The sequence below is a fragment of the Theropithecus gelada genome, chromosome 18 (genome assembly GCF_003255815.1).
Source record: "Theropithecus gelada isolate Dixy chromosome 18, Tgel_1.0, whole genome shotgun sequence".
Taxonomy (NCBI): domain Eukaryota; kingdom Metazoa; phylum Chordata; class Mammalia; order Primates; family Cercopithecidae; genus Theropithecus; species Theropithecus gelada.
Window position 1 is genome coordinate 38592241 of NC_037686.1, and position 27028 is coordinate 38619268.

A 27028-nucleotide genomic window follows, 5' to 3' on the forward strand; every position below is an offset into this window, starting at 1 on the left:
GCGAATCTGTGTGGGTACTCAAATGTACGGTTCGCCTGCTGCCTCTCCAGCAAGGTCACCTTCCCCTTGAGGGTAGAGACCAGGTCTTCACTTTGTTCCCAAGCCCCTCTCAGCTCTCAGTCCAAATCCTGCCCACAGAGAGCCACAGATTATAATCACCAAATAACCTGAATGACCCTGCTTTCTCTCCCGGCCTTAGAGTGCCAGTGACCAGGCTGTTGCAGGCGCCATCCCTATCACCTTTGTGTCCAGTCCTGACTGTGTTAGCACAGGCTGGGATAACCAGCAGGAACCTGCCAATGCGTTCTCTGTAAAGTGATGGAAAGAATTATCTACTCTTCACAGGCTCATAAATGCCCCAGCAAAACACTTCCTCCTGATGTTTTTCTCCATTTGCCACTGGATTTATTGAAACTGGGGAAAATCATACACTTCTTAGCGAGCAGATGCTAAGATGAATTCTTTATAGGATATGGTTGGTAATAATTTAATTAGCCCAGCTTTTTTGGGGAAAAGTGTTAATTAGTTTTTGCTTAAAATACACCATCTCGATGCCCTCTCCTTCTCCACTTCTATCCCCTGGGTGAAGACTCAATTTCTCATCCACACTCGACGGCAAGTCCCAGCCTGATCACTACTGTTATTACAGAAAAAGGAAATACAAAAGCTATTTTTGGGCTGCCACAGATTATGACACAAGCTAATTATGATCACTGTAGGTTCAATAAACTGGGGGTAGGGTGGGGAGCAGGACCCCATGAAGTTCTCAGCGGCCTGCTGGCCCCCAGTGCCAACTCCAGAGGCTTTGGAGGGCTGCTGACCACCAAGATAGAGGGCAGAAATGTGAGATCGGGGCACCTCAGTGAGAGGGTGGGGGCTGTAGCCCCTCAGACAGAAGGGAAGAGGTCTCTCCAGGTGAGCCCATCCCCCTGCTTCTTGTCCAGCCACCTGCCGCAGTTGAAGATGGTGGCCACACCGGTGCTGGTGTTGGTGACCTCCACCTTCTCCACTAGCCAGCCTGAGCAGTAGCCGCTGCTGTCGTGCTCCAGGCGCACCTTGCGCAGCTCGCCCAGCTCCAGCGTCTCCAGGAAGAAGCGGTCTGTGCTGCCTCGCTCGAAGAGGTTGCGCATTTTCTGCTTCAGCTCCCGCTTGCCTGTGTCTCCGTTGGCCCCAAAGATGGTCACGAAGACGTTGGCGTCGGTGCCTGCCCCTGGCTCATAGCCTGTCGTCACGATGACTTCGTACTTGACGGGCACCAGGCTCTGGACCTTGCTGGCAAAGCTCTCCGTCGTCTTGGTAACTTCGAATACCTTGAAGTACTTCCTTTTCCTCTTGAGGGGGATGAGGCAGTCGCAGTTAAAGAAGTACCTGGCAGAGACGTGGGAGAGAGGAGGGGGAGGGGCTAAGCAGACCCCAGCCAAGGCTGCTCCCTCCCCAGATCCCCTTGCTCATCCATAAATGGTCCCTTCCCAGGGTGATGGGATATTGGAGCTGGAAATGTTGAGTTAAACTGTGAGTATGGATTCTTGTTTAACTTAAAAATCGCCATGGACAGGCATCTCCATTCTTCCAGTTGCTTCTTGATTCTTCTACTTCTTTTTTTTTTTTTTTTTTGAGACGGAGTCTCCTTCTCTCTCCCAGGCTGGAGTGCAGTGGTGCAAGCTCCGCCTCCCAGGTTCACACCATTCTCCTGCCTCAGCCTCCCAAGTAGCTGGGACTACAGGTGCCCGCCACCATGCCCGGCTATTTTTTTTTTTTTTTTTTGTATTTTTAGTAGAGATGGGGTTTCACTGTGTTAGCCAGGATGGTCTTGATCTCCTGACCTCGTGATCCGCCCACCTCAGACTCCCAAAGTGTTGGGATTACAGGCGTGAGCCAGATTCTTCTACTTCTTTTTTGCCCCTCATACTCCATATATAATCCATAAGCAAATCCTGTTGACTCTAATTTTTTTTTTTTCACCATCTTGGCAAGGCTAGTCTGGAACTCCTGACCTCATGATTCACCCGCTTCAGGCTCCCAAAATGCTGGGATTACAGGCGTGAGCCACTGCGCCCAGCCGACCCTATTTTTAAGATATATCCAGAACCAGCCCACTTGAAAACTATCCAGTATCTATCTGCCCTGCTGCTACTTGTGTCTAAGTCACCATCATCTCCTATTTGGAAATTATCAAGAGCCTCCTAACTGGTCTTCTAGCTTTTTGCTACCTGTGGTCAATTCTGTGTGCAGCAGCCATGTGATCCTGTTGAGATGTAAGCCCAAGTATGACCTTCCCCTGTTCAGAACCCTCCAGTAGCTTCCCATGTCAAGTAAAAGCCAAAGACTTTACAATGGTCTGCAAAACTCCTCATGATCTGACTCTTCTCTCCCTTGTGTTTTCCTTTATTTTTTTTTAAATGTATTTTTAATTTTTATTTTCTTTAGAGACAGGGTATCAGTTTGCTACCCAGGTTGAACTGCAGTGGTGTGATCACAGCTCACTATAACCTTGAACTCCTGGGCTCAGCCTCCTGAGTAGCTGGGAATATGAGCATGCACTATCACGCCCAGCTAATTAAAAAATATATATTTTTGTAGAGATAGGGTCTCACCATGTTTCCCAGGCTAATCTTAAACTTCTGGCCTCAAGCAATCCTCCTGCGCTGGCCTCCCAAAGCACTAGGATTACAGGTGTGAGTCGCTGCACACAGCTGTGCTTTCCTTTCTCACCTGTCACCTGCTCTTTTCCAAGCTCACTCGCATCTGCAGATGCTCTTGCTCCCTTAAAGGGACTGGTTAATGTTTGTACCTGGTGGTGTCACCTTTAGAGGAAGTTGCTGAATCCAGAGTGACAATTTTAGGCAAAACCAAGTGGAAATATGACTATTAAATTTGTGCTCCCAAATTCCTTACACTTGACTGAGTTGAACTAAGAGTTTGTGTATATATGCATATGTGTGTGTGTGTGTATGTGTGTGTGTGTGTGTGTATGTGTTCATAGACTGCAGAGTACAAGGGGAAAGAGAAAGTCCTCTACCAAAGAAGCCATCACAAGTAGAAGCAAGTCTGGAGCCAAGAGAATTGTCTTGGACCAAGAAGTCCTCCCAAACCTTCTCTTGAACATCCCCAATTTTAGACTCTGGGTAATGACAGTGGGTTCAGGAATTATAAAGGAAAAAGTCAGACAGCATGGTGGGAAAATGCTGCACATGATGTGAGAGGGCATGGTTTGCCCCAGCCCTGCCACCTACCACCTGCGTGACCTTGGACAAGTCACATCTCCTACCCAGATCTTGATTTTCCCATTGGCAAAGCTGGAGGTTTGTACTGAACAATTGCTATGGTTTCTTCCCACTCCAAATTGCTAATATGCTAACACCTTTGAAAACAAGCAGTCTTGGTGCTGGCTAACAACTTCAGGAATGCAACACTGAAAAGGTGTGCCCAGTGGTGCAAAATCAAACCCTATTTTAGATGAACATTCTTAACAGAAAAAAAAAAAAAAAAAAAAAAAAAACACCTTTGGTTTTTTGCCTGCTTACGCAACTCCAGGACTTTGCATTCTTGAATCTCATTAGCTCCCACAACAACCCTGGGCATCATCCTCCCATTTCATAGGAGGAGGAACTGAGACTTGGAGAAGAAAAGTCACTGCTTAAGGTGACCCAGAGTCAAAGCCTGCCTGGCCCTGAAGAATAAGCCATTTAAAGACATTTGCAGGAAATCCTTATTCTGTTTTGAGATTGTCTTCCCCCAATTTATCACTTGATAAATTTGGATTGTTGTTACATACTACAATTTCTTAGAGGAGGATATATGTGCATTGTTTTAAAATTCTCTTAAAATGCATTTCTTTATGCATATGCCCACTAATATGCATAATTCTATATAAATACAAAAATCATCTGATCCTATACATACTTTTCTAAATGTACTTTTTTTTTTTTTGCTCCCTTTTTGCTTGGCTCTCTCTCTTTCTTCTTCCTCTCACTTCAGCATCCCTTCTCCTCAGATAACCCATGTAACAGTTGAGGGTGTAGCCTGCCAAATTTCCCTCCGTTTCACCCAACCCTGCACAGACCCACGTGTACATAGACATATGGGGATGTCAGTGTTCCCTTTACAAAACGGTATCACATAAGACATGTTTTCCTGTGTCTCGATTTTCTCACTCAATAATACTTCCTGGGAATTGCTCCAAGTCATCTGGTATGTATTTAATTCATTATTTTTGATGGCTGAAAAATATTCCCTGGTGTAGATATAAGGAAATGTTTTCTGATAGACATAATTATAGGATCACCAAAATGTGGGCCCTACAGACTTACACAAAGCTCTGGCTTTGGAAGGACACGCAGCGGGCTGCTCCTGCTAGAAAGGGGGGAAGGTGTCCAGCCAGAGTAAAGGCAAAAGCAGAGAAAAATGAGCAGAAAGAACTGATGCATATTCAAAACTATGTATAAGTGCACATCTGTGGACACTGTGTATCAGAAAAATGCCACAGAGAATGGGGTCACCAAAATGCTCATCACGGTGGCCACCTCTGATGGGCAGGGCTGCAGGGAATTTTTACTTTCTTTTACATGCATTTCTGTATTATTTGAATTTTTATGGTTGTGTATTAGATATGCTACTGGGATAAACAATAAAGGTATTTTCAGTTAAAAAATAAAGGTCTTTTTGTATGACTTTTCACCCAAATCCTGAGGCTATTAGTGATGAATGAGAACTGGTCAGGAAGGTCTACAGCACATGCAAAAGAGGGGTCAGAATGGAAATAGCTGGGAGATGGACATTTGGAGTTACTGCGTATATGAGAGATTGAGATTAAATTCATTTGTAATTCATGGAACTCCACATATGGCTAATGTGGTGGCAGGAAAGGAATTGTGGATGTTACACACAGTGTTAAGCAAGTGGTTTTATAATACAGAATGTAGGTGCCTTCTAGAATGAGACCATGTGAATTGTCACCACGATTAAACATGCCTACAAAGTCCCCCTTCTGGATGAAAGTGATATTTCTGCAGGAGACAGGTTTTCATCCAGCAGAGACCACAGGCTTGAGAACTGCAGGCAGGCAGGGGTGAGCTAGGGCATGACTTCAGAGAGCTCCTAGGCTGACACCCCTGCCATCGTTCCTCTACCCTAGACCCTATAGAGCATCCAGCTCTCCTCCCAAAGGGCAACGTGAAGCACAAGGAGGAGAAGGGTAACTGCTGGAGGCCACACAATTGACCAGGAGACAGTGCTAGTATCCAGGGGCCTGGAACCCCTGCAACCCCTTCACTTCAGGAAGAGCCCGTTCCCCACAGATATCTCTTCCTCCCCCTCCAGCTCTGGTGACAGCCAACGACAGGCTGCATTCCTGAGGCTGGAGGGAAAGATGCTTCAATTAGGAGAGGTTTCTTCTTCCACAGGATGGAAAATTCTACAACTTGAGCCCAGGACCGTGGGACAGGAAGCTTACAGTTGGGCCTTTGCCTTCCTTTCCTCCTAAGACAGGAAAGCGCCAGGTGGTGCTGAGAACTCTCTCTCTTGGCCAACATTGTGGGATTAAGGGTAATGTGAGGGTGACTATTTTATTTTGTTTTGTTTATTTTGGGAGGTTTGCAGAGGAGCAGTATCAGCAGACACAATTCCTGTGAATGGGAGGTAGTACTGAGCCATGGAAAGGGCTTAGGCCTGGCCCTGACTTGCTCAGTGAGTCATTCACTTTTCTGGGATAGTCTCCCAGCTGTCAAATTCTCATCAGTACTGGTCCTAGCAGGCACATAGAGCAACTCCTACAGGATTGATTGTACTTGAGCTGAGCTTTCTCTAAAAGAGCAGCAAATAATGCCATAGCTCAAGAGGGAAGTTGCTATGAACAGAGTTGTATCTCCCCAAATTTATACGTTGAAGCTGGAACCCCCAATGCAATGGTATTTGCAGATGGGGGACTTTGAGAGATAATTAGGTTTAGATAAGGTCATGAGGGTGGGGCTCTTATGATGGAATTAGTGCCCTTACATGAAGAGGAAGAGAAACCAGATCTCTCTCTCCACCACGTGAGGACACAGAGAGAAGGCGGCCATATGCAGGCCAGAAAGACAGTCCTCTGAGAACTTCACCATGCTAGAACCCTGATCTCAGACTTCCAGCCTCCAAAGCTGTGAGAAATAGCTTTCTGTTGTTTAAGCCACCCACTGTCTGTTATTTTGTTATGGCAGTCTGAGCAGAGGTCAGAACCTCTTCTGCCAAATTCCCAAGGAGTTGCTTGGTCTGGGGGAGCCAAATCCAGGGAGCTGCAGGTTGGACGAATGTGGCTTTGAGAAGCTTGGGCTCCTGAGGGCCAGAGCCTGTAGCTGAGGGCTCTGCCTGGGTCCAGCCTGGCTACTGCAGACAGAGGTTACCTGTGCAGACAGAGGTTACCTTTCCTTGTACAGGGAAGGCTTTAGGGTGTGGTATGAGCAGGGCCAGCCCCAGGGAGAGATGCAGATGTGGAGGGTCCATGGTGGTTCTGGCCCTGTGAGCTGTGTACTCAGCTTTCACTTACTCTTTGGCAAGCCTTGACCTTGGATTCCCCTTTCCAACCTACCCTGCCTCCTTCTCAGCACCTTTTCTGCCTTCCAGAGCCTCAGGGTTCTTTCTGGCTTCCAGTTTGGCTACCAAGGGGTTTTAATTAGACAAATTGATGACTGTGACTATGTTGCCCAGGTAACTAAGACCCTTAATCTTCCAGAAATGCCTGAGTCTCCAGAAGGTTCCAATGGGAGAATGCAAAGCCCCTTATCTGGGGTACTGTGAGGCAGATGGACCATTGGATTACCCTACCTTGTCTCTGGTCCCTACTCTGCCCACATGGATGGTGCGTTTTCACTATGACCGTGTAAACAGCAGGCTTCAAAGCTGTGTTTCTTTGTTATTTTAGATTGAGGGAAGGGGAAGGCAAGGGAAGTCTCTGCTCTGTGGCACTGTTTGACTTTCTCAGTATTCTTCCAAGGAAGCATCCCTGGATTCAAAGACTAGATGCACCCAAGGTCATCTGGCCTACTCCCCTGCCTCTGACAGTAGATGCATAATCCAGATAGCTTCAGAACCATACAGGTGTCTCTTCCCTTCCTGCCTTCTAGGCCTCCTGAATGGGGTAATCTTGACCTTGAAGAATATACCTCCTCACACCCTGCTCTCTTGCCCACGTTCCAGCTCAGTCCCTGCCCTATGCTGAGGGAGGGGCACTTCCTCGGGGAAAGGCTCAGTACGTACACATTGCCATACTCCATCTCGGTGATGGTGATGGTCTTGACATGCCAGACAAGCTCCCTCTTGGGGATGAACCGGTCTTCCCTGGCGAGGTGGCCCACGCAGAGGGAGGCAATGTCCCCCAAGTAGACGCTGTCAAACTCAAATGTGTCTGTGGTCCCCCTGCAGGAAACAAAGGTGTGATCTTTGCCCACTGGAGCAGGTAAGCATTTGTTGGGGGCCTGCTGCATTCCAAGCACCGGGCCAGGAACAGGGATGGGATGGCAAGCAGGACCTCACGGCAGTCCTGGGGGCTTTGAGGGGTTCAGTTCAGTTTGGGACCAAGACAATCACAATGAAAAAGCCCCACTAGCTGCCTGGTCCAAGCACCAAAGAATGGTGACATCGTTATGCAGGATGGAGATGGTGAGGGTGGTGAGACTTGGAGAGCAGAGGGAGGAGGGGAAGGGAAGAGTCCCCTGAAACAGACATGTCTTAGCGAAGTCATGGGTGGGAATAGTGGGGTATGGAGGTACAGATATTTCTGGGGGAATGCTGGTTGGATGGAGTTTGGGTTCAGGGAGGGAAAAGCTAATGGAGAAGGTAGGGGTGCAGGCGGTCTGCTGGGGTCTGTAAGTGCCAGTCTAAGGAGTCCAGACTTCATCCTGATGTGGAGATTTGAAGAAAAGGTTGTTATAAATGGAATGTCTGTGCCCCAGCTCCCCCAGATTTATATGTTGAAACCTATTCTCCAGTATGATGGTATTTGGAGGTGGGGCCTTTGAGAGGTGATGGGGTCATGAGAGCTAAGCCCTCATGAATGAGATTCATGCCCTTATAAAAGGGGCCCCAGAGAGCTCCCTCCCCCTTCTGCCATGTGAGGACACAGTGAGAAGATGGCTGGCTATGTACCAGGAGGCGGGCCCTCACCAGACACCAGATTTGCTGGTGCCTTGCTCCTGGACTCCCAGCCTCTAGAACTGTGAGAAATACATTTCTGTTGTTTCTAAGCTACCAGTCTAATGGACTAAGAGAAAGATGTAGCAGAGTTAAGGGGGAGGTAGAGGCTGTCTCAGCAGTCCTGGAAGGAGTGAGGAGATGAAGTGGGCATCTGAGCAGTTCAGAAGTGGCTCTGATGGAAGGAGGTGTGGTCCTTGTCTCTGTAGACGTGAGGCAACGTTTGCAGTGAGTAGCACTGTCCAGCCACAGGGTAGGCTCCCATTAAATGCAGTCCCATGCTTTCCCTTTCACCATTGCCTATTTAGCCCCTGGGCGCTTGCACAGGATCAGCACACTGCTCAGTAAGTACTTGCTGGTTAGGCCCATTTGTGTACCTATGGCTCCCACCCAAGAGGGAGATTCTTGGGGTCCTCCCTTACCTACCCACCCCCCACCACTTCCCATGGGCCTCCCCTTCCTACTTCCTAAAGGCGCGCTGCCTAGAAGAATTTTCCACGAGAAACTCTTTGGATCGGTTCTTCCTGCCCTCCAGGATGAGCCAGACGTTCTCCCTGGTTTCGCCTCCGTTGCCCGTTTCTATGACGATCTCGTAGGCTGTAATGGAGGAGGTGGGGGAGGGTCAGCACAGGGGAGGCAGTGCCCATCATTAGGGCGGGGGCAATAGGGCCACAGCCTCTGGTCCTTCATTTGGTCTTAGGCTACAGCCTGGGGGTGGGGGAGGCAGGTTAAAATCACCACAATTGAGACGTTGTAGGTAGAACCTGCCCAGATTCTGGGGTTACAGTGAATGCTCTCATTTATTTATAGTAGCAACCTCTTTGCAGGCAAATATGGGAGCCACCGGGAATGCAGCAGGAGGTGGGGGTGAACACTCAGCTACACGGCTGAGATGCAAAATGGAGATTGGTGCTGAGAAGGGAGAAGAAGGGGGGCCCAGTGCAAAAGCAAAGGGGAAAGACCCAGGCAGTCAAAGCACCCCAAAGACCCTTGTACTTGCTCCAGCAAGCAGTCTCGCTCGTAGCTTGTCTCGGTGTCATTCCATCTCACCCTGCTGTTCCCTCAATCGTGTCTGCACAGGCGTGCACTCCTCCAACATTGGTTAAGTAGGTGCTAAGTGCCAGGACTGGACTAGACCCTGGGTGACACTAGAACTCAATCTGTAGCCCCAGACACAAACACTGACTGTACCATATAGCAGAATGTGACAGATAACCCTGCAAAAAAGAGCCAAAGTACCGTGGGGTAAGAGGAAAACCTGGCTCCCCATTTCCTCTCCCACTTCATGTCCTAGTACTTTCTCTCTTTCTCACTCCAGCCTCTCTGCCTCCTAGCTGCACCCAGAGCACTTAGGTATGCTCCACCCTAGAGCTCTGCAATGCTGTCCTGCCTGGAGTCCTTCCCTCTTTCCTTCTCCCTCCCCCACCCATAGTGGCTTGGCTCACTGGTTCAGCTTCTCGTCCTTACTCAAAAGTCATGTCTCAGAGATGTCTATCCAACCACCCTAATTAAAACTGCAACCTGATCCCCCTAAGCCAAGATACTGAGGGTGTGTGGCAAGTGATCCAGGCTCACTCCCCAGGGACCAGGCCAGGGATGGAACTGGCACCCTGGAGGACACGGTAAGTATCTGGCTCGAGTGTCTCCAGACATAGACCCCTTGCTGCAGTACCTGAATGACTGACGGTCTGGGATTCTGGATCCAAAGGGATAGCTCTGTTTCTGTGCCTTTATCTCAGAGACATGATACAAATAAAGAAGACGAGAGATGGCCATGCCTGTGGCTCAATGTAGCACCAATCCCAGCCCCCCAGCCACCCTTTTGCAACTTTTCTCAAGGAGAAATCTCTGCTACCTGAAACAAGTAGAGTGAATCTAGGCAAAGAGACAGGCAGACTCTGATGGAGGAAGAGATCCACAGAGACTGCATCCTTTCTGCAGTAGGGAAGGGTTCTGCAGCCCAGGACAGATTCCAGCCCAGGAACCCAAAGCCATCCCAGCAAGGGAACCACATTGTTCAGTGGTTCAAACCACTGCTTTCTGCTTTCCCATGGGAGGCAATGCTTTGTTCTGCAAACAGGTACTGGTGAATTCAAAGGGAGATCCTGGGTGTGGTTAGGGAAGTGGTTTGTCAGCATCAGCGAGGGAGGCAGGGAGCACTGGGAACCTGCATATCACCACGATGGACTCAAGTAGGAAGTGTCAGAGATGATGTGGGTGGCCTGTCCTACACGGATTGAAATGAATTCTTTCCTAATGGTCCTAAGGATAAGGTAGAGAAGGTTTGTAAGCAAGGACATTTAGGTAGATTGGAAACAAATGTTGCTAGTCGCATCGGTGGTCTTTTGAAAGGAAGTTTCAATCAGCATATTTTCACCTTGCTTTCTTTCCCAGATGAAGTGGCTTGATAAAAATGTAGAAAGCATGATTCTCAACTTTTTTCACAGGTTGCTGGGAAGCAGCAGATGAAAGAGGATCAGGAGCTTGAACATTCAGGGCAGGTAGAAGTGATGAACCCCATCTAACAGAGATCTCCCGTGGGGCCAGCACACCCAAGGACAAGCCCCACTGGAGGAAGGCTCTTGGCAGTCATGCAAAGGAAGAAGCACATGGAAATCACTAGCATAAAGAGGCCACCAGCAAAGCTACTGTGAGCTTAGGGGGCATGGGTCATAGTTTGAAAGGCAAGACAGGAGAGGAGCGAGCAGATCCCCCTTGAAATCTTGCCTTCATTCTGGGCATGGCATCTGCAGAGGGCAACGAACGAGCGACACAGGTTGTACTGAAAGGGGAAGGGGCAGGATGCAGGGAAGATTCAATGTCACATTGTTCAAGGAGCTGCATAATAAACAGATGTTTAGTCTCGAGACAAGAACTACAGGGGCATGTAATGGCCATGGATGAATGCTAGGAGCATAGTTGGACTTCCAGTGGGCATTTGGATTTCACTGTCTCATGTTTCAGGACCATTGTTTATGTTGGGGAGCTCCTACCATGTGGGTTGGATGGGGCTGAGAGTCCTGGACCTGGCCAATAAGAATCCTCCCCAGGGAGATGCTCTCTTCCCTTCCATGGAAGCTATTAAGCTGGAATGGTATGGGATTGGAGCTGCGAGCAGCCAACTTCCACTATGTACTAAAACAAAGTTGACACATGGGAGGAAACAGAGCTGAGAGGAGAAGAAAGAGACATACTGAGATCACTGGAGCCTCTGGAGACAGCCAAGTCTCGGCTAGAGCCACCCAAGACTTCCAAGTTCTGGGAGCCAATATATTCCCTTTTGCTGGAGCCAGCTTAGGATTGGGTTTCAGGTACATACAACCAAGAGTCCTGACCACTCCTGAAACTTTCTGTTTGACTCCATTGGGACTACCAAAGGATGGATGCTTCAATAACATAAACATGAAGATGGATTTTCTAGCTGAACTGTCTGGTGAAGCAAGCAGTGAACGTTCCATCCCTGGGGAGCTGACCTGCAAGCTGGACTGTATTTTGGCTGGAAATGTTGCAGGTAAGGCTGACTGGGCAACGTTAAAAGGCTTCGAGTGGGAGCACAGGGAGTGGGAGGGGCTGCAGAGAGGAAGACATTGGCCCTGCCAGAGGATGTCCCAGCGAGAGATGTTTTTGTCCTTCCACGGGTGTGTGTGTGTGTGTGTGTGCGCGCGCACGTGCACGCGCATGTGTATACAAGCATGCATGTAAACACATGTGCATATGATCTTACTGTCCTGGCCTTTTTTCTGACCCTGGATCAATTACAATAGAATCTCTGGGAGTGGGACCCAGACATTAGTATTATTTAAAGATTGCCAATGGTTTTCAGCTTTGGCTGCACATTGGAACCATCTGCAGAGGCAGATGCTCGGAGAGGGCAAGGAGCAGCTTCTAGAATTGCCAACAAGAATTGGGGATAAAGGTAGAGAACAGGAGGCTAAATGAGACGGAGCAATCAATTAATCTGGAGTACCAGCCAGGCCTAATAAGGACAAGACATCCTGGGGCGGTGCAGTGGGCCTTCAATGTGTCACTTAACTTTTCTGGGTTTTTGTTTGCCTTATCCATGATACAGAGTTGTGAATTTGCACCCCCTCTATTTCACGGGGTGGGAGCAGGATTGCAAAGATCTATTGAGAACATGGATGTGGAATGCTTTCAGCCCCATAAAGCTCTGTTCAAATACAAGAGAGTATTTGTCCTCACACACTGAGTGTCCAGAGATGCCTTGGGGTCAGTGATGTCAGCATGTAAGTGCCATGAGAGCAGAGTCTCTGTTTCATTGATTAGTGTGTCCCCAGAAGTCAGATTAGGGCTTGGCCCTTGTGGGTACTCAGTAAGAGTTTGTCACGTGGTTAAATGAAGGTAGCTGAGGGTTGACATGCTTGCCTCAAGCTGCATCCACGACTGCCTCCAGGGTGAACCTCCATCTGAGGACACAGGTGTGGCTGCCTGTCCCCTCATGGGCAGCCCAGATGGCATCACTTTGCTTTATGCAACCTCCCAGTAAAGAGGGATTGATTCAGGCCCTCTCCTGGCTATGCGTCCTTGCCTTCTGGTCTCCAGCATGCACACATCCTTCTGGAATCGACAGAAGGGTCACTTACCCTCTACAATCTCCCTGTCAACCCAAATCTCACAGATTTTAGCAGAGGTTTGGCAGGGAATTTGTGAAGGAGACTCAGTGATTATGCTCCAAGACTTACAACTCTCTACTTTCCTGGACACCAATAGCCTGAGGAATCTCTATTGCTTATCATGGCACTTGTGTAAGGTGCGTAAAGTTTCCCTCGAACTAGATTGTGAGGCTGTAAGGACAAGGACTGTATTTTCTTCCATTCACTGAGCACCAATTGAGCACCTACTGATCCCCAAGGCCTGCAGAGCTGCAGAGGGCTACATACATGAGTGATGCTATCCCTAACCTGTGGGAGCTTTTGGATGTATTGAGAGACTAATGCATGTGCAAAGGACAATACAAATAAACTAGAGGCCACAAAGCCATATGCATCATTCATAGCATCTAAAATAAAACTGGGCACCCATAACTTCTCAGGAGTGCAATTACACAAGTTGGGAGTCTACCTTCTGAATTAGGGCAGGAATCCTCATACAGGAATTCTGGATAAATGGGTTCTTGGCCCTTGTTTGAATACTCCCAGGGACATAGTGCTCACTACCTCTCAAGGCAGCTAATCTCATCATTGAGCAGTTTGGATGGCATGGTAGAGATGAGTGTGGGTTGGTGGCCTCCTTTCCATAGCCTACAGTGGTCCCCTGGAAGGGGCTGCCCAGCCAGGGACTCCATTTCCCAAGTGCCCTTGCATCTGGTGGTACCACATGACTAGTTTGCACTAATAGGATGTGAGTTCTATTAGGGGAGTGTGCCTTCTCCATGCTCTTTTCCCATTTGCAAGAAATATGGAAGCCACACATTAGAAATGATTGAGATACAGACAGAAGGAGCTTGGGTCCCTAAATCACTCCGTGGAAGATCTCCCACCAAACACACATACTGGACTGGGTATAAAAGGAGTGAAAAGTGTTTTGTTGTGTGAAGACACTGAGATTTAGGGGTTTGCCTCTTACTGAAGCTAGTGCTGCCTTAATAACTAAGATTGGAAAAATCCATTTCTTATATCAGGCTCTGCCTTTGATAAGCCTCTTCCAATCTGTTGGGCCCAGACCCTGGCATCTGTGAGAGGCACATCTCCCTAGGCTTTGATGGCCATCCCCTCAGGATCAATTACTCTTCCCCTTTAAATATCCCCTGAGGAAGGGACAAAAGGAAAGCCGCTGCTGGAGATACTGGCTTCCCCTGCATTCTGTTTCTAGGAAGTGTTGATTAGGCAGCTGTTGCCACAGGCATCAGTTGGATGATGTCCACGTTTTAAAAATAAACCAGAGAGGACTCCACACCAAACCACCCAGCTCAGCCTTCAGGTCAGGGTCAGCTTGTCCCCAGTGGGTTTTCCTGCTACCTAATTAGTCCCTGTGATTCTGAGCCATGAGCTGGCATCAGTGTTTTCTTAGCAGTTCTAGTTTCACCAAACAGCAGTTAGGATGTTTCCTCATGCATCTCTCCATATTATTCCCTGCATCAGGCATCTGACCCCCCCTCCAGCTGGAACAGTGTCTTCTTATTCCAGCACCATTCCCTGCCTCCCTCCTGAGCCAATGCTCTCCCCCACATACTGGTCTCTTCCAGCTCATCATGGATCTTGTTGTTGGCACAGGCAAAGTCGCGGACCGTCTGCCCGTCACCCTCACTCTTGGAGAGCCAGCAGTCGCACTGGAAGCGGAAGGTCTCGTCGCGGGAGTTGTCCTTCACATCAACATAGCTCAGATGCCAGCCAGGAAATATCCCTGTGGAAAAGACACCATGGGGACTGGAATCTGGACATGCCTTCCCTCCCCTTTCAGACTTCTACATCCTCACAACCCACTGGCTGTGTGGCCCTGAACAAGTTATCTGTCCTCTTTGGCCTTGTTCTCCTTGTTGATAAAGTGAGGGGTTGGGTTAGGTGGTCTCAGAGGGTTCCTCCAGCACAGAGGATATAATTTTCTGCAAAGCCCTTAACTTGGGGTTCATGAACCCTAGAGGATCTGTGTATGGAACTTAAGCAGTCCATGACCCCAAGAAATTGTGCTGTAATTATACATGAACATTTTACCAGGGGGAGAGGTCATAGCTTTCATTGGATTCATAATTGAGATCTCTGACTCAAAATAGAATTTTCTGGAGCTCACTAAGATGAAGGATGACTTCTGTTACTTCCTGACACCAGTATTTACCTAGTCCATGCCCATTATCTTTCCAGAATCAGTTTAGGTGTCAACTCCTCCAGGAAGCCTTCCCTGATGTCCCCTGACCACCCACTAGGCCTGCATCAGGTGTTCTCCATGCTCCTATAGACGCCTGCATCTGCCGTGGCCACACCCTGACCACCTTATGTTGTCAGTATTTACATGTGTCTCGTCCTCCAGGCCATGAGCTCTTGAAGGCAGTGAGTAGGTCTTACTTATTTTCGTTTCTCTCATGCCTAGTGTAACGACTGGCAAGTAGCAGTTGCTCAATGAATGCTGAATGAATGAATGTGTCATGACTTGGCTAAGCTGTTCAACAATCGTAGAACAAATCCAAAGCTGCTATTTCTTTTGGGTATGTTGCTAATATTGAACACATAGCTGCCCTTGTTATAATTGGCAGGGCTTCCCTCGGAAGTGTGCCCACCATAGCACAGCTATCAAATATGAATTGATGTGCACTTGCCTGCACGGTGTAAATAGCATGCATGTGACAGCTGCATGCTCTTTATACTATGCACTGGTTCAGTTACTCTCTTCTCTTCAAAGTCCTTGAGAACCCTTAGAACCAAAGGACCCCATGCAGGAGGAAATCCCCGTGGTTTGGCAGGTTACTTGCTGCTCATTATATGTCCACAAGGAAACTCCAAGAGTCTTAAAGCACAACAAGGCACAAAAAGATAGACGACACTTGCAGTCACCCAAATCACAGGGGACACATGTTAAGGCTCAGCAGGGAATACACATTGGTGGTCCTAGTATAGCATCATTCCAGGTTGAAAAAGTACTTATGTTTTATAAACACAGGTCTTCACCGAAGTGGAAAACAGCACCAATAGAGTTAAGCTAAATTTTAAAACACTTCTGTGAGTTAAACAGTGGTCAGTTATTTATTTATCTATTTATTTATTTATTTATGAGACGGAGTTTTACCCTTGTTGCCCAGGCTGGAGTGCAATGGTGTGATCTCGGCTCACTGCAACTTCCGCCTCCCAGGTTCAAGCAATTCTCCTACCTCAGCCTCCCGAGTAGCTGGGATTACAGGCATGCACCACCACACCTGGCTAATCTTGTATTTTTATTAGGGACGGGGTTTCTCCATGTTGGTCAGGCTGGTCTCAAACTCCTGAACTCAGGTGATCCACCCACCTCAGCTTCCCAAAGTGCTGGGATTACAGGCATGAGCCACCACACCTAGCAGTAAGTTATTTTAACGATAAATTTGTTTTTTAACTCAATTAATCTTTCAATTTTTCTACATTAGGGCCAATTCCACCTGTAAGTTTGCAAAATGGCTGCTTTCTGAGATGCTTCCTGATAGTGTCATGAAGATGTGACCTTCCGCTTCCAGTGCGACTGCTAGCTCTCCAAGATTAAACTACTTAGCAAGCCTCAATGCATGCAGTCTGGAAATGAGGCAGAGAAGACCTGCTGAAGCAGTGCTCAAACATTTCTGGAGTGGAATATAGGAAGGAAGAGACAGGTAAAGAAGAAGGCAGAGAAAAAGGTGGTAAGTTGTTGATTCTATTGGAAGGTGTCCAGGTGAAAGAGTTTTTGTCCTCCTCCCACCGTTCATCCTCACTGTGTGTGTGTGTGTGTGTGTGACAGAAGACACACACACACACACACACACACACACAGATTCTACTATCCAGCTCTTACACAGTTTGATTGCTACAGACCTCTGGAGTGGGACCTAGGCATCAGTAGTCATTAAGGCTCTCCAGGTGATCCCAATGTGTAACCAAGACTGAGAACCTGGGCCTGTATCACAATCACCTGGAGGGTTTGTTAAACTATAGATTATTGAGCCCTACTCCCAGAGTTTCTGATTCAGTAGGTTTGTGGTGGGGTTCAAGAATGCCCATCTCTAACTAGCTCCCAGGTGAGGTCAATGCTGCTGGTCCTAAAGTGACACCTTGAGAACTACTGATTCAATGTATCAGGACCAGAGTCAGGGAGGTCTTTCTACAGAATCATGGCAATAGGAAATCAATGGGAAGTTTGAACATGTGATTGCATGCGTAAGTGTGTGCATGAGTATGCTAGTGGAGGAGGATGGCATTACCTGGAGACATGGGCCATCACGAGATTGTTTCTGTTGCTGGAGTGCACCATTTGTTGTGCTCTATACCCCACATGGTTTTCACTACAGAATTACACTTCCTGGGCTCCAGCCAGAATGGTGACAGAGAAAATCAGTGAGCTAAGGGGAAGGGTGGATTCTGGGATGGCTTTACCTTTATCCACATATAATTCATTGCCCCCACTGCATGGATGAAGACAACCAAAGTAGGAGCCTGTCTGGCCTGGGTTGCCCTGGTGCTCAGTGGCAGGCTGCCTCTCTTCCCACTGTGGCCCCCTTTCCCCGTCCTCTCAAAAACTGGCATTGTCTGACCCCATCCACAATTTTCAAATTAGAACTCTTCAGAGAAACTCCTTCCATGAGCTTTGTGCTTGCTGCTCACTTAATCGCCTTGTTTTGGAAATTTTGGGTGTGATTGACAGGGATCTTACCATGACTTTCTCCCACTAAGAACCTATCAAACATGCAACTGGGAACAGGTGGCTCTGGCAGGCTGATGTCATGTGTCTGGTTTTTGCTAGTGATGACAGCAGGATAGTAGATGGGTAGATGGAGTCACAGGTACAGCAATGGCTAACTGAGTGTCCAGCTCTAGCCACATGGTGGATATCCTACCTGGCCTTAGTGGACGTATTAGTCTGTTCTCATGCTGCTGTGAAGAAATACCTGAGACTGGGTAATTTATAAAGAAAAGAGGTTTAATTGACTCATGGTTCTGCATGGTGGGGGAGGCCGCAGGAAACTTACAATTATGGCAGAAGGCAACTCTTCACAGGGTGGCAGGAGAGAGAATGATGGCCAAGCAAAGGGGGAAGCCCCTAATGAAACCATCAGCTCTTGTGAGAACTCACTCACTATCGCAAGAACAGCATGGGGGAACCACACCCACAATTCAATTATCTCCACCTGGTCCTGCCTTTAACACCTGGAGATTATTACAATTAAAGGTGAGATTTGGATGGGGACACAGAGCCAAGCCATATCAGTGGACCAAGAAGAAACCATCTGAAATTGACAAATAATCCATTGCTTTACAAAGTCTTCTTTTTTGGGGTTCTACTTTATTTTTTTACACAGAAGTAACAAACACTCCATACTATTTGACACCTTTTACTCACAAACTATATCAAAATATAAATACTGACATTCTTTTTCATATTTTCCTGGTATTTCATTGAATGCACATGCCACCAAATTATTTATCTTGTCCTTGTTGATGGTTAGTTAGTTGGTATCCAGACTTGTACTTCTACACACAATGCTATAATTAATATCTTTCCACACGCATTATAGTTATCTTTTAAAATGATAAATCAGATTTTTTCACTTCTCCATATAAAACCCCCCAATGGCTTCTCATCACTGTCAGAATAAAATGCAAACTGCTCACCAAGGACTGTTAGGATTGACATGATCTGGTCCTTTTCCACTCCTCTGATTTTATTTCATAGTACTCACAACTTCACTTACTCTGTTCCACCTACACTGGTCTCCTTTTTATCCCTTGATATATGAAGCCCTCTCTTTTCTTAGAAACTTTGCATCTACCATTTGGTCTGTTTGGAACTATATTCCCCAGGCTCTGAATGTCAACACCATCTCATCACTGAGGTGTCAGATCAAATATTCTGTCTTTGAGAAAGACTTTGTTAACAACCCTATTTGCAGAAGCTTCCTAATCCCCAATTACTTGCTGTCAATCATGACATGCCCACTTCACAATCTGAAATAAGTTTGTTTTTGTTTTCTCATATATTGTATAGTTTGTCTTCTTCCACTAGGTTGTAAGCCCCTCGAGAACAGGATCCTTTTGTAACCTATCCATCTCTATGTTTCAATGCCTAGAACAGTGCTTGGCATATTATTAAATAAGTGTTTATTGCAGCATGGGTGTGCACTATTATTGAATAGGGAAGAATGGCTCTAATGGTGAAGTTTTAAGAGTGGATGGGAAAAAGAATTCAAAGCCCTAGCAGTGAGTGGGAGCTGGCCTGTTCCAGTAGAATTGATTATTTTATCCCACATTTTTCAAAGTTTTCTTTAAGAAAAAGGCCTAGAAACTCTGAACCAGTGTGAGGTCCCATCTTTTCAGGCAAGAGATGGCAGTCTCTGGATGGGAGCGAGACTGGCAGCTGCTCCCTAGAGTTCATCACGCCATCTCCTGCCTGTGGTTCCCCAGTGGCTTTCCACATCTGATGGGATAAAAGGGCCCAACTCTGTGTTTACATATTTAGGGCCTTCTTCAGCCTGACTCCAATCACCTCATCAAGGAAGAGCCCTTTTACAAATCCCTTATTGCAGTGAGATGGATTTAAGCATCCCTTTGGCATTTCCTCTCTTCTCATTATGGCACCCAGCTTTCCCTTGCTTTAAATACCTGCCTATTGTCCTCTGGAAAATTTAGACCTCATTTCCTCTGCAAGGTCCTCCAAAATCCCCGGGTTCTCAGTATTTTTTGCTTGTCCATTCTCTTGGTCATGAGCACAGACATCTTGAGAAATCTCTGCTATTCAGGTCATGACTATGCCCTAACTTTTGTGGCTGGTATTATGTGTATGCCTGACTTCTCTAGTGAGATTTTAGGGGAGGAGAATCATATCTTAGGAGCTCTTAATTGTATCACAGTGGTATGGACTTAGCATTCAATAAACATAGAATTGATCAATGATTTTTACTTTCTAAAGTGAACTGTCAATTCTTTGCTCCAGCACAAACCACTAAAAATTCTTCTCAGGTAGGGAGATAATTTTCTTCACCAAGCAACTCCATTCTTGAAAATAATCTTTGGCAAGCTAAGGATTCATCTAGGCAACTCACATTTCTTTAGTAAGATCAATAAATGGTGTGAAGTAAGATATGGAACCATCACAGAGCCCTAGCTGTGTATGAATATGAGAATCTAGCTATTATTTTTCCACAAATACTTTTTCACATACATTATCTAAGAGGTCACCTAGAGCAACACTCTGGAATCTGGCAGATCAGGTTGCAGTCTCAGCATATCCACCGAACTGAACACATTATAATATCCCCATGCCTCAGTATCCTTACTTGTACAATGTGGGGATTGAAATAGATGACTTCTGAGGTTCTTTATATTAGGCTGGTGCAAAAGTCACTGTGGTTTTGGCAAAAACTGCAATTACTTTTGCACCAACCTAATATTTCTATGAATTTATATTTTTCAAAAGAAAACACATAAATTCTTTCTTTCCTCAGAGCCTTAATTTAACCAAAGAAGGCATGAAGAACAAGATAATTTAGAAAATAAATACTCTGGTTATAATTTGTTCAGTATTATAAAAGCTATGTGGGTAATTGGAATTATGGAGAATTAATCACTTGTCTTGATTTTCCTCTATGAACTATATTTTATGGTAATCAAATAGCCTGAGAGATTTTTTAACAGAAAAATTCTAGCTACTAAATGAATAAGAAATGAAAGAATTAGAAAATCACCATTTGTAACCCTAATTGATCATCACTGGATGAGTCCACTAGATGAAGAGTTATGAGGAAAGTTTATAGTGGAGTAGTCAGGCTGGCAGTCCCTATATCCACTGTTCAATGTTAGCACCAATAATAATGGGACTTCTGTGTACTTCATATTACATCCATAAACAGTATTTCCTCAATACATTGTATTCCTCACAAACTTACTCGTATACAGTACTGAGGAAATTTACTTATTTTCCATATATTCCATACACAATATTAAGAAAATTTATATATTACATAGTATTGGGAAAATTCGTCATGGAGTGGAAATTGAACAATACAAATAAATCATTGTTAAGTATGATAATGGTGGTGTAATTTTGTAAGAAAATGTTCATTTTAAAAAGAGACCAGCCTGACCAACATGGTGAAACCCTGTCTCTACTAAAAATACAAAAATTAGCCAGATGTGGTGGTGCGCACCTGTAATCCCAGCTACTCAGGAGGCTAAGGCAGGAGAATCGCTTGAACCCAGGAGGCGGAGGTTGCAGTGAGCCGAGATGGCACCACTGCACTCCAGCCTAGGTGACAGAGTGAGACTCCATAAATAAATAAATAAATAAATAAATACACACTATGTTTGGGGTGACATGACATGAAGTTTAGGATTTGATTTTATATCCCCCAGCAACCAAAAAGAATAAATAAAAGTATGAAAAATGAAGCTGATGTGACAAATTTCAATAGTTCAAATTTGAATCAATAATTCATAATTCTTGAACTTGGGTGATGGCTATGTGGAAGTTTATTACACTATTCCCTTCATTTTTGTGCATGTTTAAAATTTTTCACTAAAAAAGAACTATTGAATAGACAAAAATGGTTGAAAGGTAGATTCAGAGAAAGAGAAGATTGCTATGCTTTAAGTTAACTAAGCATTTGTCATCTGATTTATATGGTATTTGTTCAGAAATCCCCATCTTTATTGTAGAAGACTCTCAAACAAAATATATTTTTCCTCATAAATGTCTATGCAAGGGAAGTATAAGGTATCTGGAAAAAAATTTTAAATAAACATAAAAAGTGTGGCATAGAGAGAGGCTAAGGACATGTTTAGCCATCTTAGCTTGTATTAACATTTAAACTTCCATCCCTGGAGGAGAAAGTTAACATTAAAAGGAAGTTGGACACAAAACCTGTCTGTCCTCTCTGTCCCTCTCCTAAACCTAGTATTTCAACCATATGGGCTCAATAAGGATACAGAAAGGCCAGTCACTGTGGCTCATGCCTGTAATCCCAGCACTTTGGGAGGCTGAGGCGTGTGGATCTCTTGAGGTCAGGAGTTTGAGACCAGCCTGGCCAAAATGATGAAGCCCCGCCTCTACTAAAAATACAAAAATTAGCTGGGTATGGTGGCACACGCCTGTAATCCCAGCTACTCGGGAGACTGAGACAGAAGAATCACTTGAACCTGGGAGGTGGAGGTTGCAGTGAGCAGAGATGGCCCCACCGCATTCCAGCCTGGGAAACGGAGTGAGACTCTGTCTCAAAAATAAAATAAAAAAATAAGGATACAGAAATCTTCCTTTTCTTGATGAACCTGAAAACCTACCAGTGATAATATCCTGGTTTCAGACCCAATGTCTGTTGAAGGGGAGGAGGGCCACTTCTTTGCCTACAAGGAGAAGAGGATCGCATCAACCACTCAGGATTTCTTTAAATCCAAGAGCCATTATGGGTCCAAGGCAATCAAATAGTCTTTTGCTATTCAAAGTGGTGGTGGGGTGGGGTGTCAAGCTCTTTGGAAAGGCTGGCATCTGAGTAACAATAGTAACTAGTCACAAGGTTGGAGTGGTTTAGAACTGTCCACGGTGCTGAACCCGCCTCTTTCATATTTTGACCGTGACGAGATGGAAGGAATTGGCTGATTGGAGTCATGTTTCTGCATGGTAGAAAAATGCATCAAGAAAACTGAGAAAGTCTGGATATGTGTGCAATTAGTGTCTGGGAGGAGGGGCAGCTGGCATTGGAGGACTTAGTCATGAGTCTGAGTTTCATGGCCAGTACTCAACTTTTTAAAAAAGCACTAAGGCACAAGAACACTGATTCTGGGGAAAACTGAGTTCCCTATAACTGAAGCATGAAAAGACAGGGAAGGGTCTGAAAGAGAAGTATAGGTATAATTAAATTATACAAAAATATATTATGTCCTTATTATATTATAGGCAATGTGATAGGCATTAGGGAAAAAACATGAACAAGATGATGGTACCTGTGGAGTGAACGCTCAAGTAAAAGAGACAGAATACACATGTAGTTTCAGATATGTCGACTGTTCTGGGAGTGGGCTCAAGCAAGGCAGGGCAATAGGAAGAACTTTCAGTGAGGAAGTGAGGACATAAGAGAGCTTCTAAACCACAGATAGGCAGATATAATCACGGCAGAATGCACGGTGGGAGTTAGGTCACAAGGCAGAGGTCTCCGTGGCTGGAATTAAATGACAATTGCAGAGTGGGATCAGAAAATAATCTACAATGCTTTTCAGGTCTGGGTTTCCTCTCTTTTTCATGCCTAGGGGAATAATTGGTTTCTGTGCCCCAGTTATTACCAAACTAATTTCAGGGCTGTGGAGACACCAGTTGTAAAAGTTAGGAGCAATGGTCTTGCTAAACAGATCACTACTTGACACCAACTTTAGTGTTAGGACTCTGGGCCACCCAGCCTTGCTATGCCTTAAGCTACTGCAGTTAAACCCTGCTGACTCTAGGCTCTCAGATGGGACTGCACTCTGATTTGGTGAGTTTTATCTTGGTCCAGTGGCCTTGACATTTTCCACCCAGTAGCAAATCCTGAGGCAGATTGTTCATATTGAGACCCTAGGAAAGTCTTTACTCTTCCCCAGAAGGTTTTACCTACCATATTATTTTCCTAGGCCATCAAAAAAATTACCACAAGCTTGGTGGCTTAAAATAACAGAAATTTATTCTTTCAGAGTTCTGGAGCCCAGAAGTCTGAAGTCAAGGTGTCAGCAGGTCAATTCTCTCTCTGAATGCTCTAGAGAAGAATCCTTCCTTGTATCTTCCTAGCTTTGGTGGCTCCCAGCAATCCTTGGTGCTCCTCAGCTTGTTACTGCTATCTCCAGCTCCAATCTCTGCCTCCATCTTCACATGCTCTTGTTTTGGCATCTTTCCATGTTCTCTCATCTTTTTATAAAGACACAAGTCATCATTGATTTAGGGCCCATTCTAAATCCATGGTGATCTCATCTCAAGATTCTTAATTAAGTCTATCTGCAAAGATCGTATTTCCAAATATTATCACATTCTGAGGTTCTTGGTGAAGAAGAAATTGGTGGACGGGGAACACTATTTCACCCATAACACCCACCCTTGGATAATTACAAATGCTTTAACAAGTGTGTCTGATATAATTGCTGCATCTAGAAACCCCTCAATCACCTACAGGGGAGAAAGATATATATGTGGAAGTCTAGAAAAGGACAGAATTCTGGAGCCATCTATTTAGGATTCAGAAACTGCTACAAACTGATGTTCAACATCAATTTATTTATTTAGTCACATAATTGTTAAATACCTACTAAATGCCAGGCTTTCGGCATACAAATGTGAATCAAAGTTTCTATCCCTGAGAGACTCAAAAGTCTGCCAATTATGACTGGCAAGACAATTACAATTCAGCATTGTGAGTGCTAGATATAGAGGTATGAGCAGAGAAGTTTAGGAGCACAGGATAGGAGCATCTAACTTCATTTAGGATAATCAGGGAGCTTCATGGAGAAGGTGATATTAATCTGGATTTTGAAGGATGCATAAGAATTTAGCAGGGGAAGGGAATTGCAGGTGCAAAGTTATCTCTTGGGTATCTGTGAATGTCTGTTAGCTTGGGCAAAAGATGTAAGTTACTTCATGCAAGGTGAAATTTAAATAATGACTGGAATGAAAATTTAGAGATCTAGGAAAAAAGAAGAGAGAGAATAACAAAGAAAACTTTTTGAATGAAAATAGCTAATCTTAGAGACACCCTAGTTTTTGAAAGCTTGAATGTACCATGCCATTCTTTGGATGGGTCAGAATAGTCAGGAATAAAGACAATTCCACATTACAAAAAGGACCAGAGAGCAGAGAGAGTGAGGCTAGGTGAAAAAGATTTCCTGACTTGGTGTGTGTGTCTCTCTCTCTCTCTCTCTCTCTCTGTGTGTGTGTGTGTGTGTGTGTGTGTGTGTGTGTGTGTGTCAGGGGGAGGAAGCAATGAGGAGCATTTTTGTCTAATAAACATGAATCCACAAATTACAGAAAGCTGTTCATCACCCCTTCCTTTCTCCCTGTTACATACAGTGGCTTAAATACTTGGCTGTATAATGACATTTTTAAGCAAAGGATTCTAGAAATTTGCTAGGGAGAAATAAACATTTTAAATATTTTGAATTGCTTTGCTATTTGGAGGCAAATGAGGCCTCATGTTTCCTCTATTAAATTTATGCCCAGGAAACTATGGAGTAGGGAACTGATACACCGCATCTTGGGATTTCATGGCCAGTGAACAATTTTCAGCATTACAGAGTTCCCCAGATGTCAGTTTCCTCCCCAGGCACATCCCACTTTGGAAGTACAAAAGATGGAGGTAATTCCTTCTCCTCCTTTCTTCCTCCCCCTCCTCTTCCTTTTTTTTCCATCATCTCACCTCAAATGTTGAAATTCTCAGGAATCTGTTCTATACCACCCTTGCTTTCCTCAAGCTTCACTTTCTCCATAGACTCTCTTATTCACTCTTTATTGATGACTTCACTACTCTCTCTGCACTAACAACTTTTAGATTACTATCTCAGATCAGTCTCCCAACTAGCTTTCCTCCTGAGGTCCAGACCCCACTGTTCCTGGACATCACCCCTTAGATGTCACTCAGGCCTTCAAATTAAACTCATCAGGATGAAGAAAGTTCTCCAGCATCCTCACCATTCTTGTTCAAGTCTTCTCAGGCAAACCTTTAACAAGTCCTCTGCCTTAAATATTTCTCAGATCTGTCTGCTTTTTCTCCATCCCCACTGCCATCATCATATTGCAAGACATTCTCCCACCAATTTCCTAATCATCTTTTGAAGCTTATTTTCTTCTCCATCTAACCTATCTCCCACAGACACTAGAATGATCTTCTCTGAGTGATTCCTGTTCTTGAGATGCTTTGATGGCTTCTCAGTACAGTCAGGATAAAAACCCAATCCTTGATATGGCTTATAACATTATGCATGGCCTGGTTCCTATCTATATTGTAGCTCCCACCCCTATTCCCTATTTTGTAGTCATTCTGGATTTTTCTTTAGTTTCTGGCACATATCAAGATTTTTTTCCCTATTTTAGGGCTTTTATATTTGCTATTCACTCTACCTCACATGTGTTCCTTCATTTTTAGCAAACACCACACTTCACCTAATAGCTCCTCCTATTCATTCCTGAGGTTTCAGCTTAAATATCCCGTCTTCAGGGAGGTTTTCTCTGAGTCTTCGGACTAGCATCCTGTGGACCTCCATTTTAGAGGCACATCATTTTTTAAATTAATTACTTGTTTAATACATGTAATTTTTGTTAGAAGGTCATCCTGATGACTGGAATCTTGTCTGCTGCTCCCTACTCTGTCCCTAGCACTGAACACAATGCCTGACAGTAAGTACTCAATAGATATATAGTTAATACTCATTATTCACATGTTCCATCTTTGTGGATTTGGCTATTTGCCAAAATTTATTTGTAACCCTAAATTAATACTCATGTGGTCATTTGTGGACATATGCAGAGTGGCAAAAAATTTTAGTTGCCAAATGCACATGTTCTCAGCTGAGGCTGAACAAGGCAACACTGCCTTCTTGTTTCATCTTTCATGCCATAAACAATTGTCCTGTTCATGGTCTATTTAGTGCCATGTTTTCACATTTTTGTGCTATTTATTAGTGAGTTAATTGTTTTAAAATGGCCCTCAAACATAGTGCTTGATACTCAAGCTGAAGTGCTATTTAGTGTTTCTAAATGCAAGAAGGCTGGAGTGTGCCTTCCAGAGACGATACATGTTAGATAAGCTTCACTCAGGCATGAGTTATAGTGCTGTTGGTCACGAGTTCAATGTTAATGAATAAACAGTAAATACTAAGGTGTCTTTAAACAGAAATACACATAAAACAAGGTTATCTATTTTTTTTATTTAAAAAAAATTTTTTTTATTATACTTTAAGTTCTAGGGTACATGTGGATAACGTGCAGGTTTCTTACATATGTATACCTGTGCCATGTTGGCGTGCTGCACCCAACAACTCGTCAGCACCCATCAACTCGTCATTTACATCAGGTATAACTCACAATGCAATCCCTCCCACTTCCCCCCTCCCGGTGATAGGCCCCAGTGTGTGATGTTCCCCTTCCCGAGTCCAAGTGATCTCATTGTTCAGTTCCCACCTATGAGTGAGAACATGCGGTGTTTGGTTTTCTGTTCTTGCGATAGTTTGCTGAGAATGATGGTTTCCAGCTGCATCCA

General features: G+C 45.0%; 1 protein-coding gene across 5 annotated transcripts in view; it reads right to left on the reverse strand.

Moving 5' to 3' along the window:
• Positions 1-388: 388 nt before the first annotated feature.
• Positions 389-27028, reverse strand: part of LOXHD1 (lipoxygenase homology domains 1) — a 182387-nt gene continuing 155747 nt past the window's right edge. For 2 of the 5 annotated variants that reach the window (XM_025365187.1, XM_025365189.1), the window contains 5 exons: positions 14353-14523; positions 8628-8760; positions 7231-7389; positions 1056-1368; positions 389-637 (listed from right to left, as the gene is read on the reverse strand). In XM_025365187.1, the coding sequence (XP_025220972.1) occupies positions 635-637; positions 1056-1368; positions 7231-7389; positions 8628-8760; positions 14353-14523 (779 nt within the window). In that variant the 3' untranslated portion in view covers positions 389-634. Of the gene's footprint in view, positions 638-669; positions 1369-7230; positions 7390-8627; positions 8761-14352; positions 14524-27028 lie in introns of those variants that run through there. The other 3 variants (XM_025365186.1, XM_025365185.1, XM_025365188.1) reach the window with 3 other exon arrangements.